The 16,304-nt window shown below is 38.4% G+C and overlaps 1 protein-coding gene across 1 annotated transcript in view; it reads left to right on the forward strand.

Annotated features, from left to right (window-relative positions):
- si:ch211-204d2.4 (uncharacterized protein LOC100003662 homolog) overlaps positions 1 to 13,012 on the forward strand; it is a 99,905-nt gene extending 86,893 nt beyond the window's left edge. Inside the window, exons 11-12 of the mRNA XM_039769242.1 lie at positions 4,338 to 4,415; positions 8,905 to 13,012. Coding sequence (XP_039625176.1) covers positions 4,338 to 4,415; positions 8,905 to 9,246 — 420 coding nt within the window. The 3' untranslated portion in view covers positions 9,247 to 13,012. The remainder of the gene's footprint in view (positions 1 to 4,337; positions 4,416 to 8,904) is intronic.
- The last annotated feature ends 3,292 nt before the right edge of the window (positions 13,013 to 16,304 follow it).

Here is a 16,304-nt window from a genome sequence, read left to right on the forward strand (position 1 = left end):
GCTTGGACTATGCCTTGATTATTTATGTTTAGAAAGGTGATTCAGATATATTGAACAAACTTTAAAGATAATGCCAGCCTTAGTAGAATAGTAACTTATAAGTGTATAGGAAAATAAATTCAAGAAGACCTGGGCAAGTTTTATTAGTGGGCAGACATTTGGAAAATAAACTTTAACACTAGAATTCCTGAAGCCTACAAAAAAAACTTATAATTGCATACCATCTTAAATTCCTTTGCATATCACCATTAATGTCTTTTGTTTTGTAAATGTGTCGCTCAGCACAAGCAGCAAGCAGCCTGCTATCCCATCCCCCCTACCGCTGCAGCTCAACTCAGGGAAAGGAGTTCTCTCAGCTCAAGTCTTGTTTATCTGGGTGTGAGGTGCCTGGAGTTGTATAGGGTAAATAATATATTATTGATGACAAATGATGACAAAGTACATGTGCAATGCCACTCCTTATTCAGGAAAAGATCCCAGTTGTCCCACGGAAGAAAGACTTTCCAAGACTAAGGTCATAAAGGTTATGAAACCGTTCCTGGACAAAGGCAGAACAATAACAACAGTTGCATAGCGTGTGACAGGAGCTTCCACCTGCAGCTAAAGTCAATCATGTACTGAAGTAGCATTGCACATGTACTTTGTCAGCATGCCTCTGTTGATCAAACACAGGGAGCTCTGCAGTCTATTTGTGACTTTACACTGTAGGAAGATAAGTAAATTAATCAAGGTAAATAAATAACATTTCTGGCTTTTATATAAGTAACATATACATGTTTTTCATATAAAGACCATCACAAAACATATTCACAAACAGAACTTTGCATGATACTTTGGCGAGCTGGGATAGCAGGCTGCTTGCTGCTTGTGCTGACTGACACATTTACAAAACAAAAAACACTAATGGAGAGGTGCAAAGGGATTTAAGGTGGCCCAGGATTACAAGTTTTTTCATAGGCTTCAGAGATTCTAGTGTTAAATGCAGACCTGCATTTTTAGGGAAAACTGGGCCCAAAAAGTAGAATTCACGACAGCAGCCAGGCTACTCTCAAATTCAAAAGGCAGGCTTACTACCTGCCCAGGCCCAAAAATGGGGCAAATATCCAAAGGAGAGAGGGAAAAAATAACATGAAAAATAATCACAAAAATAAGAACAGTACCTTAAACAACTGCATAGGTCAAGAGGCAGTAAATCCAGTCATGAAAAATAAAAAATTACAGAAATCCAAAAACAAACATGCTCTGCAGAAGATGTAGGTCTCTTTTCATCTTAAACTTATGCACTGCAGTGGCAATTACCCCAAATGCCTATTTAGATCAACCCCCCACCTCCTTAGGTTCTACATACCAAAGACAGGGAAAAAAATAAAAAAAAATTAAGTATATACTTAACATAAAACATAACAGCAAAATTAATAAACAATACAATATCAATAAAAACCATTATATTGAATACATAGATACAATGACAAAACAAAACCAAAAACAGAAATAACATAACATTAAAGTTTATAATTAAACAAGTAACAAAAAGATAAAATAGCCAAATAATAAACTTCAGCGTATGTAATATCTCTGGCTGTACAATAACACTGTCATCTTTCAAACAATGTGCTACTATATTGTAAAACTTATTAAGTGCTAATTAAAGAGATACTAAGCTCTGACTAATTTCTATAATACATTGGTGAGACTGCATTTAAAGTGTGCAAGTCTCAGTGCCACGATCAAAGAAAACCAAAATGAAACAAAACATGATGTCATGCATAAAAGAGCAACCAAAGTGTATCCATGAACTAAATGGCATACAAATAATAGTTTAAAAATTAAAGTTAACATATTCCTGATAATATGCATAATAAAACAGCAACAAGCAGAATGATAGCACTGTAACAATAGCAAAGAGGCACGTATAAAAATCAATAAAAAATCAATAAAAATCAATATTTATTTTTCTTTACCTGTGGGGCACGTCTTCCCTGTGAACCCCACAGGCGACACACAGTCCCAGAAAGCACTGATCACAACCAAAACACTGCCTTCTGGCACAATCACTCCTCCCTTGAAGCTTCGTCCTCTCCTCCCGACTCTGGCCACTGAGTGGTGGTGCCTGGCCCTTTTTATAGCTCACCTGGCGCTTCACCACCTGGTCAAAATTGCATTTCTGGGTGGGGCTGAAGATTTGTCCAGCTGGGCTGTGAAATCCAGGCAGCACCCCCTAGCGGCCACCCCAGCTCCTTACCAGGCTGTGGCGGAATCCATCTCCCATGGAGCCCTGCGGGAAGTTGGGGAATCAACGTCGGCCAGGGAGGCTGCCACCAAGTTGCCCATGGTAGCTCCCCTGGAACATATGCAGCAGGGGCATCTCGGCCGGACATGGGACCCGGCCACCCGTCACAGCATGAATAAGTAAACCATCTTGTTGCTCCAAAAGACCTAACGGACAACCCATCTGGGTACTAATACAATAAGTATTCCCATGCAGATAGTCACATCTTTGTGGTGATATAGCATTGTAGAAACTGAGAAATAGCTTATATGTAAGATGCTTCAAGTCCCAGATACAAATTTCTGTTGGGATACGTGGGCTAAGAACCATACAAAAAAAGGGAAAAAAACTGTTTACTTAATTATATTAATGTAGATAGGCATGCCACATACAGCTACATCAGTTGACATGCTCTCACAATCCAAGGGCTTGATCATATAAGAGCAATGCTCAGCTTACAAAAAGCCACGTGAACGCAATTTTCATGATTACCACAGCTGTCTACTGTACTTTTTATGCACATTGTTAAACCAGGCTCAGAGGTCAAATGCAGATGTGGATGAGGTTATAGTTTAACCTTTTCTGGTGCCCTAAGATTTAGTTCAGATCTAAATACAGTGGTGCCTTGACTTACGAGTTTAATTTGTTCTGTGACGGAGCTCGTAACTCAAATTATTCGTATGTCAAATTAATTTTCCCCATTGAAATGAATTGAAATGCTATTAATCCGTTCCAGACCCCCAAAAACACAGCAATTTTTTGTTGTATGTTTTTAAATAAGAAAAATGTACTTGTAAATAATGAATATTGTATAAAAACACAATACAATTGAATGTACTGCAATAAACTGGGTTTATTAAGTATAATATACAGCATTTACCTTGGAGATCAGACGACTTGAAGATGCTGACGGAGGTGAAGGTGATGCTGAACTGAATAAGTGAATCTTATTCGCTGATTTTTGCCTTTTTCGCCACGCCTTCCTCACTTTCATCTGCAGGGGTTTTCGTTTGTGACTTAAAGGCTCTGGGGTTTTCCGAATGATAAATGAGCATAATCTTGCAGTCGCTGCTCGCATTGGCGCACAGTGCGAGGGTTAGCCATGGGTTTGTGGCCAGGCATCCTCTTCTCCTCTGCCGTTATATAAGTCCTCCTTGGCATCTTCGTCCAGAAGAGTCCTGTCTCGTCACAGTTGAAGACACGCTAGGGGATGTATCCTTTGGCTGCTATAATTCCGGCAAAAGTTTTGAGGTAATCCTCAGCTGCCTTCATATCGTCGCTCGCTGCCTCACCATGCCTGACAGTGTGAAAAAGAGTGAATGCCAGTCCTCTTTTTAAAATTCCGTTCTACAATAATCTGTGTAAACCTTGAACCTTTTGTGAAAGTGTTTATTTGATCTTTGGACTTCAGGCTTCATACATTATATAGTTTATGCCTATATTTTGTCATTTACTACTAAAACATGAAAAACATTTGTTTTAAAAATGACAGATTATTGTAGAAACGGAACACACATGAAATGCATTTGTTCCAAATAACGATCTATTATTTCCACTCTAAAACTCCAGCACTTCACTCCCAGATAATCAAGGCATGAGCTGGGAGAACTTTGTGCATGTTCTGCATCAGTGAGGGGATGGAAAAGTAGGCTGCTTGCTGTTTATCTTTATCACCACATTTACAGGACAAAAGACGCTCGCGGAAAGGTGTGAACGGATTTAAGGTGGGCCAGATCTATGAGTTTTTTCGTAGGCTCTGGTAATTCTAGTGTTAAAGCATTGGAGTATATGCATTAATAAATACTATGATTACAATTTTTACTCTTTTGATAATTTAATTGACATTATCTAAATAAATGGATGTTTATGTATGTATATTAGTCAGACAAACAGTTTTAAAATTATTCAGTGTATCTGACAGTAAGAAAATATCACAATGCATTTAATTTGATATGTAAAAATCAAAGCCATTGAGCATTGAGATCTGTGACTCAGTCTGGGAGAAGTTAGTGGCAAAAGGTAGGAGGTGAATAAAGAAATTGAGGGTGTTTCATGTTTCCTATGGCAGGCAGATAGTCCTGAAGACATGCACAGCTGGATCAAGGCCATCAATACAGCACTGCAGCAGTTCCGTGGTCCTGTGAAGGTGAGTAGTGAGGACGGGGAGGGTGATGCATGTGATTTGTTAGTGTCAATGCTTAACTACGTTCCACGTTTTAGAATTAGTGTTTGGGATTCTTTATTACTGCTGGTATTCCATATAAATAGCCTTATGGCAAAAGGGTTTGTTTCAACCAGTTTTTGGTTTTAATTGGACTCCTAGCCTAATTGAGCAAGCTGTTATTTTCCAGTTTCTGTGTTTTAGGGTAAATGTAGATATTACAAAACTATGTTTGGTGAATTTTATTAGAATGTACCAACAATGTATGTATCTTACACCGGGTAATTTATAGATTTTTTTAACTTGGTTTTTGATATTTTCATCATCAGGTTTTTCATTCTGCTTTTACAAGTGTTCTGATTATACTGTATAATCCATTACTTACTAATGAGTACATTAGGAGGCCTAATGCTTAAGTAGTTTATGCTTTCTGCAGCATTCAATGTGGTTTCGCGAGTGTCTGCTTTGCTGATTCTTAATTGCCATTGTTAGGATAAAATTAGGGGAGCAAACTAAATAAAAAATAGAAATTAGTTGGAAAACAACAAAAAAGCATTAAAGCTATAGTAAAATACAAAACGTTCTGAACTCCTTATAATCATGCTGTTTTTCTAAATGCAGAATAAGAGAAGAACAAATAAAAAGACAAGCCAATTATATTAAATAATTTGGAAGTTAAAATGACTGTGAAATTGAAATTGGCTGTTATAAAAACCTGCAGCCACATAGGTTCCCCAGGATAGAGTATGACAATCATGTGGCCTATTTTAATCAGTTAAACTGCCAGTTTGCTTGAGATGTTTTAGTAGGCTTTAAACATCTTATGTGAAGCAATTAAGGACTAGCTGACAATCTCTGTATAGAAATTGGAACTGCTCTTTACATGATAGCTGAAAGAAATAAAAATGGCACAGAACCTAGAAACCCCTGTGTGAAAGGCCAAACATGAGCAGATTACCCAATGAATCAGCTCATTCTAGTAAATGAAATGTAGGATGAAAGTTCAGGTTCATTGTGAAGTAAATAATGATCTTATAATATTTTAAACACTCTGTGAAAATTTATAAGTTGTAATTTGCCAAATTTTAATTTAAAAACTACAATAAAATTCAGAACTAATTTGACGGAAAAAATTGTTATCATGTGAGAGTATTTTATTGAGAATGGATCTAAAAATTACCCTGAAAATACTTCCTCCCATCTATCTGTTTTCTACACTCAATTCTATTGGGTTAGGAGGGTCACTGGGGAGGAAGAGATGTAATATAGCAACAATGGATAAATATAAGGATCCAGTCCAGAAGGAATAAACAAATAAAAACAAAAATTGCTAAGTTTAACCTAACTATTTTATGGTTATAAATTATGAAACTATTTTTTGAATATTATAAATTAATTTGTGAGGTATTTTAAAATTTAGCCATTCAGTTTTCAATTTCTTCACTGTCTACTATAGCTACATGCCCAAGCATGTGTTGTATAATATTTTAGAAGGTCTGGAAGGTTTTGGGTGAGTGGTTAGCTTAACTCAACTTAACTTAGACTTACAGGTTTATTTTTCAGAAATGACTTTTTATAAGTTACACTACAGTAAGCATTACTGAACAAGTAAGCATAATTTAATGGCAGTAATGCCATCTTTCATATCAAATTCAACTTAAACACCACCCCCAGTTTTCTTGGAGAGCTCTGAAATCAGATATCCCAATATGTAGTTGTCACAGTAGTTGTGTCAGTATCAAAGATACTGAAACATCTGAAAGGTTAACAGAGGCCCAGCAAGACTAACTTAAGGACAACATTAATACATGAATAAGTTCTTGCCAAATTGCAAAGAATCTTTTGCCAGTTGCTCAAATTTAAACTGAATAGGGTATCCATTTCCCACCCCATTGGGTGTATTAGGATTTTTCTAGTGGGTCATTAACGATTATGCACCCGGACCCTCAATATAATGCAGGGCTACATGACAACCTGGGTAAACCTGGGAAATATCCATTAAACTGACAGAGAGAAATGGTCTGAGTATCGGAACATTTTAAAACTTATGTCACAAACTTAGCTTTGTCATAAGAAATTGCTCACATTTATGGTCCTGATCTGGTACAGTTTTGATAACTTGACTCAAAATATGTGCATGTGTGTATGATGTTTTAGTTGAATTACAGCATTCTTTGCAAAGATTGATGTGCAGTGTACAAACCGGAGTCCAAAAAAGTTGTGACACTATACAAATCGTGAATAAAAACTGAATGCAATGATGTGGAGGTGCCATCTTCTAATATTTTATTCAGAACAGAACATAAATCACGGAACAAAAGTTTAAACTGAGAAAATGTATCATTTTAAGGGAAAAATATGTTGATTCAGAATTTCATGGTGTCAACAAATCCCAAAAAAGTTGGGACAAGGCCATTTTCACCACTGTGTGGCATCTCCCCTTCTTCTTACAACACTCAACAGACGTCTGGGGACCAAGGAGACCAGTTTCTCAAGTTTAGAAATAGGAATGCTCTCCCATTCTTGTCTAATACAGGCCTCTAACTGTTCAATCGTCTTAAAAGATCTGGGCTGCAGACTGGCCATTTCAGTACCCGCATCCTTCTCCTACGCAGCCATGATGTTGTGATTGATGCAGAATGTGGTCTGGCATTATCTTGTTGAAAAATGCAGGGTCTTCCCTGAAAGAGATGACGTCTGGATGGGAGCATATGTTGTTCTAGAACCTGAATATATTTTTCTGCATTGATGGTGCCTTTCCAGACATGCAAGCTGCCCATGCCCTACGCACTCATGCAACCCCATACCATCAGAAATGCAGGCTTCTGAACTGAGCGTTGATAACAACTTGGGTTGTCCTTGTCCTCTTTGGTCCCAGATTTCCAAAAAGAACTTTGAATCGTGACTCGTCTGACCACAGAACAGTCTTCCATTTTGCCACACTTCATTTTAAATGATCCCTGGTCCAGTGACAACGCCTGAGCTTGTGGATCTTGCTTAAAAATGGCTTCTTCTTTGCACTGTAGAGTTTCAGCTGGCAACGGTGGATGGCACGGTGGATTGTGTTCACTGACAATGGTTTCTGGAAGTATTCCTGAGCCCATTCTGTGATTTCCTTTACACTAGCATTCCTGTTTGTGGTGCAGTGTCGTTTAAGGGCCCGGAGATCACGGGCATCCAGTATGGTTTTACAGCCTTGACCCTTATGCACAGAGATTGTTCCAGATTCTCTGAATCTTCGGATGATGTTATGCACAGTTGATGATGATAGATGCAAAGTCTTTGTAATTTTTCGCTGGGTAAAACCTTTCTGATATTGCTCCACTATCTTTCTGCGCAACATTGTGGGAATTGGTGATCCTCTACCCATCTTGGCTTCTGAGAGACACTGCCACTCTGAGAAGCTCTTTTTATACCCATTCATGCTGCCAATTGACCTAATTAGTGTTTATTGGTCTTCCAGCTCTTCGTTATGCTCAAATTTACTTTTTCCAGCCTCTTATTGCTACTTGTCCCAACTTTTTTGGGATTTGTTGACACCGTGAAATTTTGAATCAACATATTTTTCCTTTAAAATGATACATTATTCGGATTAAACGTTTGATCTGTCATCTATGTTCTATTACAAATAAAATATTGACATTTGCCATCTCCATATCATTGCATTCAGTTTTTATTCACAATTTGTTTAGTGTCCCAACTTTTTTGGAATCCGGTTTGTATTTTGTCAATAGCTGAGTTACATTTTTTATTTGAAATTTCAACCAAATGGTTTCCTTGCCAGAAATTATATTAATTGGTGTTTTTGTTTTGCTAATCTCTGTTACCAACTGGCCAGATCTTTTTGTAATGCAATTTGTGTTAGGTTTCACCTAAGGTTTCTGGAGGTCAGCTCTCCATTCCAAGAATTGTTAACTCTGATTGAAATTGGGAGTTTATATGTGTATGAGGGTGCCCTGTGATAACCTGCTGCCTCATTTAAGGTTGGTCCCTATCTTGCATGCCATGCCAGAATGATAGCCACTGGCTCCCCATGATTCTGAACTGGATTAGCAGGGTAAACATTGGTGAATGAATAAAGATTATAGATCCTACATGTACTATTAATTTGATTATCCTACAGCTCTGCAGTGGTTGATGATGAATGAGTGCTATGTAAATGCTGAATGCTTACGTAGTTTTTGTTGTTTTATATTAATAAATTTGTTTATGTGCTCTGAGCATAAATTGATCTGCAATTTTTTATGATACATTTAACATAAAATTTTCCCCTTCTCTGAAATTACCATGTCCCTAACAGCTATTAGTACCATTTTCCTGTGACTTCACAGCTTCTTATAGGTTATGCTCTACCCATGTTGCTGAATAGAAAACACTACAGTGCTGTAGACTCTAAAAAGCACATATATTCTTTGTTTCTTGTGTATGCAATTTCCTCTTTAAGGTTTGGATAATACTGTTTTTGGTTTTACAGGATTCATTTAGCCGCACCTTATCATTGCACAGATACAGGACCCAGAACTTCAGTAAACAAACAGGAGAGGAAAAAAAGAGCCAATTGGTTAAGTCTTCTTCAATAGCCTCCTCTTGGCAGCCCTGGACACCCATCACCCCATCAAAAACCATTGGGACACCAGGGAATACAATCCTTGAAGAAGTGACTGGACAGTTCAGCTCTTTGCCCCTCCAAAGCACTCAGGATGATGTGGAATCTCAAGGCAAGCGCAGACGGCACTATTCCCAGCCTGGGGAGTGCAGTGGTACCATGTTTCCTTCAACGTTGGATGCTGATGGCATGAGAACCACAGATGTGTAACTGTGAAACACCACAGTGCCTCCAAGAGGCAAAGCATAGTTTTTTTTATGTTTGAACTGCACTCAACTTTTAGCACAGTAGAATTGTACTAATGCCCAGCCCCAAAGGTCTATCAGCAAAGTGATGAAATTAAAAACATCATCATTTGGGGCACATTGATTCCTCTGTGTTCCTGCTTAAAGATAGTTTTGCACTAGAATCTCCCAATTCAGCCTGCCAGCCATCCCAGTGCAACAGTGGAGTGACAGAAACTATTCACTGATGAAGCAAGGTGATATAATGAAATAATATAGCACTCCTCATTAAGTTTTGGCCTTCTTTTCCCAGAAAGTATGCTGTGTCCTCTTTTTTGTATGTATTATCAGGTGACTTAACTGGAAAACAGGAAGAAAATGAGGACATTTTTTCAGTATTTGGTATCCAAGGTTGGCTGGGACAATTCACTAGCTAAGCAATAATTCAAATTTTAAAATTGGTATTTGTGCCAGAATAGTTTTACTCCTACATTGATGCAGCTTGGCAGTTTGCTATTAATGTGAATATTCTAAAGGTTATGTGAAGGATATTTGGACTTTCTTTGTGTCTGGAACCAGGATTTCTTAAAAAGTCAGAGGTGAGCCACTGCTGACTGCGCTAGATTTGTTATACATCTCACAGCATATTACTGGATGACACCTACAAAAAAAACATCTTTCAATAAAAGACGTTGATAGAGGTGAACATGATGGAACATAAGAACAGTACAATAAATCACAAGAAAACTAAGCAACTTCTAACTCTACAGGGCTAATAGAGTTCACAGTGTTTTCACCGTCCTTTAGACAAATTCGTAAGTGTGCTTTGCTTGCTGTTAACATCTGCATTTTATCAGTTTTCTGTGCCTCTACAAATTCTACCTCTGCTCATGGCTCGGCCCAACTGTAAGTGGCAGTTTTATTGTAACCATCATGGAGTCACACAAGCTGCTATGATTGTTAGTGACAGGTCACCACCAGCTGACAAGCTTCATTTTGTAGTGACATGTCACTGGTGATGCCTGCCTGCATAATAATATTATCAACAGCAAAACTAGAGGAAACAGGCAAAATTCCATGTTCAGAGTGTCTTTTAATAATAATTCTGTACTTATAATTCAGATAAGTAAAGTGACATGCTCAGGGTTACAAAGTGAACCAGCAGCAGGATTTAAAGCAACCATTTCACATGTTTCACAGCTTCCTTTAAAGCAGACGTTTAGGTCAGGCTTGCTTCCCATATTGGGCTGCAGCAATTTGGATGTTTACATTCAAATTCCCCCACTTCAATTATGTGCTCATGTTCAGCATTAGCATAAAAATGTTAGTTGTGTGCCTTTAATTAGTGGTAGTCTCCTTAAGAAGAACAAGAAACATTTATGATCTGCTGGTCATACCACTACCTATCGATAAGCGAAGTATTATATTACTCCACGTTATTACATAATTTCTCCGCCTCAGCAGCTCTCGCTGATTAGCAATTAAAAATATACATGAAAAAACATTTTTTCTGTTGAAGGCACAATAGTTGTCTTTAAGATAAGTGTTCATTAAAGTTATATTGCACCTTAGAATATCAGGTGGAGACACTGTCATTGTGATGAACAAAGTGTTAACAAGTTACTTATTAGTTTGTCAAGCTGGCAGCAATGCTGTGACATATCAGCAGCCTATCTTTATGACTCTAGAATCCCAGTTTCATTAAACTTGGCAATGGATTGTCCACAGAAATCATACTTCATCAGTCTCTACTGTGCTAAATTGTGGTCCATGATTCCCCAAGATCCATTTATATTTACCAAAATGCTTAAATAATCAAGTCAGGTGGCAAGCCATGCACTAGAGCTTATAGTCATCATGTTCCTCCTGCATCTTCATCTTCGCTGTTCTCATTGTGCCAGTCTGTATTAATTCCAACCAATTTCTTAATCAGAGCCAAATTCTACTTTTAATTCACATCATGGTTTACCTAATTAAATTTGCTGTTTTCCAGTACTGTCAGATTGGAAAAAATAAGGTTTAAGGTTAACAACAAAGGTACAAATATGGGTTGCTTTTCCTGCAATCAGTGGTTGAGGCAATACACTCATTGCTTTCTGTATATATTTCGCATCAAGCTTTAAACAGAAGAAAATTATATTGAAGAATCAGCTTTATTGTAGACTACATTCTTTTGCAAGCATATTGATTTGTTACCAGTTTTTATTCCAAATCATTCAGATGGAAAGGATCAAAAAAGTTGGTTGGAATAAATTGACCTTCATGTAATACAATGTGGGGCAGTAATACATATTTTACAATGACAGGTGACAAAAGCCATTTCATTAGAAAAGGTCTGCATTTAAGGCAGGAGGCTTCTGAATGAGAAGACAAAGCATCAGCTGGACATAATCTGATCTACAGACTTGGACAAAAGAGTTTGAAAATTGAGGTTTCACTTTTTTCCATAAACTATCTCAGTAATAAGTGGCACGTTTGCTAGTGATGTTGTTGGAAATGTAATGCGAGTAGGATTCATATTTACATTTACATGTAAGATTGCTATGCTTTCCTCTCTCATTCATGTAAGTTAGATTGACTGGTGACTGTAAATTGACCCATTTTGAGTATGTATATACGTCTTGTGTAAGGGTGGCATCACATTTACTGCTGGTTCCTGTCTTACATCCTGTGCTGCAGCCCTGAAATTATTTTATGTAAAAAGTGAACTTGTAAAATGGTTGATTAGCTGTTCAAATTAGAAATTTGGTACACTGTATTATTCCTTTAGGGAATTTTTTTTTTTTCACATGACTTAGGGTCAGCCATTGTACAACGCCCCAGGTTAAGGGTCTTGATGAAGGGCCCAACAGAGTAGAATCACTTCTGGCAGTAATGGGTTTTAAACTGGCAACCTTCCAGATACGAGCACAGATCCTTAATTTCATGGCCACCACAGTTTATTATGTTAAAGCTGAGGTAATTAACAACTGAACAGAAATATCCATGCATGTGAAAATAAGAGGTAATGAGATCCCTGACTGAAGCACAACAATAAAGGGTAAGCCCATCGACTGGTTGGCAAGGATAAAAACTAGAAAATAAAATGAGGTAATGCTGCATATTAACAGAAATGAAAAACATATATGAAACAAGAGTGTCATAAAATACAGGATTTTCTGTGTGGAATGCATAAAAAAAAACCAATCATAATCTAACCACCTTAAAAGTATGCTTCCTTCTAAAGGGTAATGTAACAGTACCAATCATTTTGAAGCTCCTCTGCCCATTTTAGTCTTGTACAGTCAGTAATCCTTGAATGTCCAGTCAATCCCAAGACCTGTGTCTTCTCATGAAAATGGGACTTTATATTCATAGTGATCTGGAGACACAAACTATTGTGACAGAAACTAGCAAACGCCTCTGCAGAAATAAAAATTTATCAGATCATAGGGATGCAGTGCCATCTGCTGGTCAGAAATGCAACTGCACCTATTCATCTTCTGCCTTCTCACTCATTCTCTTTCTAGTTGCACAGGGTTTTTTAAGCTCAAGTTGTACTTAGCAACAGTATTTACTTCGTACCATTCAAACCCAGAGGACTACATTAGTGGCACCACTATAAAATGAAAGATTTTGGCTTATTTGATTTTCAACAAGAATGTTGCAGCTTTTAGAAAAAAAAGTATACAATGGGCACATCTTAAATTCAAATGATTTCTCAATGTTGTAAATGCAATTATTGTATACATATTAAAAGAATTGAAACAACACTTCTTGCTTTATTTCCAGCTTTTATTTCTGAGGCAAAAATTAAAATACAATCTGACCTGCAATGCAGCCTTCTGATACACTGTGCTGCTGTCATCTGTAGCATTCTGTACTTTTTGAAAAATGTAAATCAACAGTGCTTTGATACACAGTTATATTTATACTTTATGTACCCTTTTAGTCTTACATAAACACATCTTTAGACTTCAACCACTCTTATCCTTAACTGCCATAAAAATGTTAGCTTTATACAAATCAAACAAATAAACAACAGAAGGACAACAGTAACCATAACTGCCTAACTGCCCCCCAATTAAAACACACAAATATATAGTTAAGTCCATAAATATTTGGACAGAGACAACTTTTTTCTAATTTTGGTTCTGTACATTACCACAATGAATTTTAAATGAAACAACTCAGATGCAGTTGAAGTGCAGACTTTAGTGGGTTGAACAAAAAAATTTCATAAAAATGTGAGGCAACTAAAGCATTTTTTTAAACACAATCCCTTTATTTCAGTGGCTCAAAAGTAATTGGACAAATTAAATAACTGGAAATAAAATGTTCATTTCTAATACTTGGTAGAAAACCCTTTGCTGGCAATGACAGGCTGAAGTCTTGAACTCATGGACATCACCAGATGCTGGGTTTCCTCCGTTTTAATGCTCTGCCAGGCCTTTACTGCAGCGGCTTTCAGTTGCTGTTTGTTTGTGGGCCTTTCTGTCCGAAGTTTACTGAAAGTTTAGTGAAATGCATGCTCAATTGGGTTAAGATCAGGCGACTGACTTGGCCATTCAAGAATTTTCCACTTCTTTGCTTTAATAAACTCCTGGGTTGCTTTGGCTGTATGTTTTGGGTAATTGTCCATCTGTATCATGAAACGCCGCCCAATCAATTTGACTGCATTTAGCTGGATTTGAGCAGACAGTACGTCTCTGAACACCTCAGAATTCATTTGGCTGCTTCTATCCTGTGTCATATCATCAATAAACATTAGTGTCCCAGTGCCACTGGCAGCCATGCACGACCAAGCCATCACACTGCCTCCACTGTGTTGTACAGATGATGTGGTATGCTTTGGATAATGAGCTGTTCTATGCCTTCTCCATACTTTTTTCTTGCCATCTTTCTGGTAGAGGTCGATCTTGGTTTCATCTGTCCAAAGAATGTTTTTCCAGAACTGTGCTGGCTTTTTTTAGATGTTCTTTAGCAAAGTCCAATTTAGCCTTTCTATTCTTGAGGCTTATGAGTGGCTTGCACCTTGCAGTGCACCCTCTGTATTTACTTTCATGCAGTCTTCTCTTTATGGTAGACTTGGATATCGATACGCCTACCCCCTGGAGAGTGTTGTTCACTTGGTTGGCTGTTGTCAAGGGGTTTCTCTTCACCATGGAAATGATTCTGCGATCATCCACCACTGTTGTCTTCCGTGAACGTCCAGGTCTTTTTGCGTTGATGAGTTCACCAGTGCTTGCTTTCTTTCTCAGGATGTACCAAACTGTAGATTTTGCCACTCGTAATATTGTAGCAATTTCTCGGATGGGTTTTTTCTGTTTTCACAGCTTAAGCATGGCTTCTTTCACCTGCGTTACTTTTCACACTGACCGGGATTTATGGAGAGGAAGAACATGGAAGTTGCCGTTCGCACAGATTTATGCATCTGGATTTTTTTGTGCACACTGTCAGAGGTGGCTGGGGTGGCGACCTGGCCGGGACGCCCAGGAGGACCAGAGGAGGGCTTGCGCCTTCCCAAGACCATCTAGGGGCGACCGCCCTGGTTCCTTTGGGTGCCACAGGTACAGAGCTTTGAAGCTCCACCCTATTGGGGCCCATGGTCGCCTCCATGCCTTTGGAGCCCTGGACCTCAGCAATTCTGCCACACCAGGAAGTGCTGGGGGGAAGAGGAGCAGGGACACCCGGAGTGCTTCCGGGGATGCAGCCGGCACTTCCGCCACATGGGGGAGTGTCCATGGAAGATTGCTGGAACCCACCTGGAGCACATCCGGGTGATGATAAAAGGGGCCCCCTTCCTTAATTCAGAGCGAGAGTCGGGAGCAGAGTGGACTGAGCTGGAAGAAAGGAGGCAAGGAGGCGGCCTGAAGGAAGTAAGGCATTGTGTGGCCAGGACTTTGGAGTACTTTGGTGGTTTTTTGGTGCACTTATGGATTTGTCCATATTGTAAATAAACATGTGGTGGGAAAAATGAACGTGTCTGCCTGTCTGTGTCTGGGCCAGCCTCCACAACATGCATATTTTTGCTTTTGTCCGTACGCCATGTTATAGTGTGAATTCTACACACAGCATTATTACATCAGAAATTTATCTCTCTGCATGAAAATAAGAGATTAAAAGTTTTTTTTCCTGCTATCACTGCAATTCACATGTGGTAAATATGAAAAATATAAAATTTGAGTGGAGTATTACTTTAACCAGCAGTGAAACAATACTAAGAAGATTCAGTTGCTTTATCAGTTGCAGCTTTATGGTAGTGGAGAAGAGAAAGCAACTGTAAAATAAAAGCACAACATCTCAGCTGAAGTTTGCCAGATGGCACTTGGGAGACTCTAAAATTAGCTGGAAGAAGGCTCTTTTGTCTGAGAGGACCAAAATGGAGCGTTTTGGCCATCAGACTAAATGCCATGTTTAAACGTTGCAAATTATGAAAAACACCATCCCTACTATGAAGCATGATGATGGCTGCATAGTGCTGTGGGAATGCTTCTTTGCAACAACCCCTGGAAGGCTTGTAAAATGAATTCAACAAAATACGGGGAAATTCTGGAGAAAAACCTAATACAGTCTGCAAGAAACCTGCACGTCAGGAGATTTGTTTTCCATCAGGGCAACAACTCCAAGTATAAAGCCAAAGCTAGACAGGAATGTCTTAAAAACAACAATGATAATTTCCTGGAGTGGCTAAGTCAGAGTCCAGATCTCAATCCAATTGAGAACATGTGGCTGGACTTGAAAAAGGCCATTTACCATGATTTTCATGCATCCTGACAGAGCTTAAGCAGCTTTGCAAACAAAAATGAAGAAAAAGTGCAGGGCCTAGATGTGCAAAGCTGACAGAGATCTGACCACATAAACTCAAGGCTGTGATTGTTGCCAAAGATGCTACTAAATTCTGACATGAAGAGGATGAATTCCTCTGTGATTATTTTGTCTTGTATAATTGTAATTAATTTAGACCATTTTTCAGACATCTATTTTGACCTTGGCATTAAAAGAGACTTTTTCTGTTGATTAGTGTCAAAGAAGCCAAATTGCATTCACTAAGATTCTATACTG

Source organism: Polypterus senegalus, chromosome 11 (assembly GCF_016835505.1).
Source record: "Polypterus senegalus isolate Bchr_013 chromosome 11, ASM1683550v1, whole genome shotgun sequence".
In the NCBI taxonomy this organism is placed as follows: domain Eukaryota; kingdom Metazoa; phylum Chordata; class Cladistia; order Polypteriformes; family Polypteridae; genus Polypterus; species Polypterus senegalus.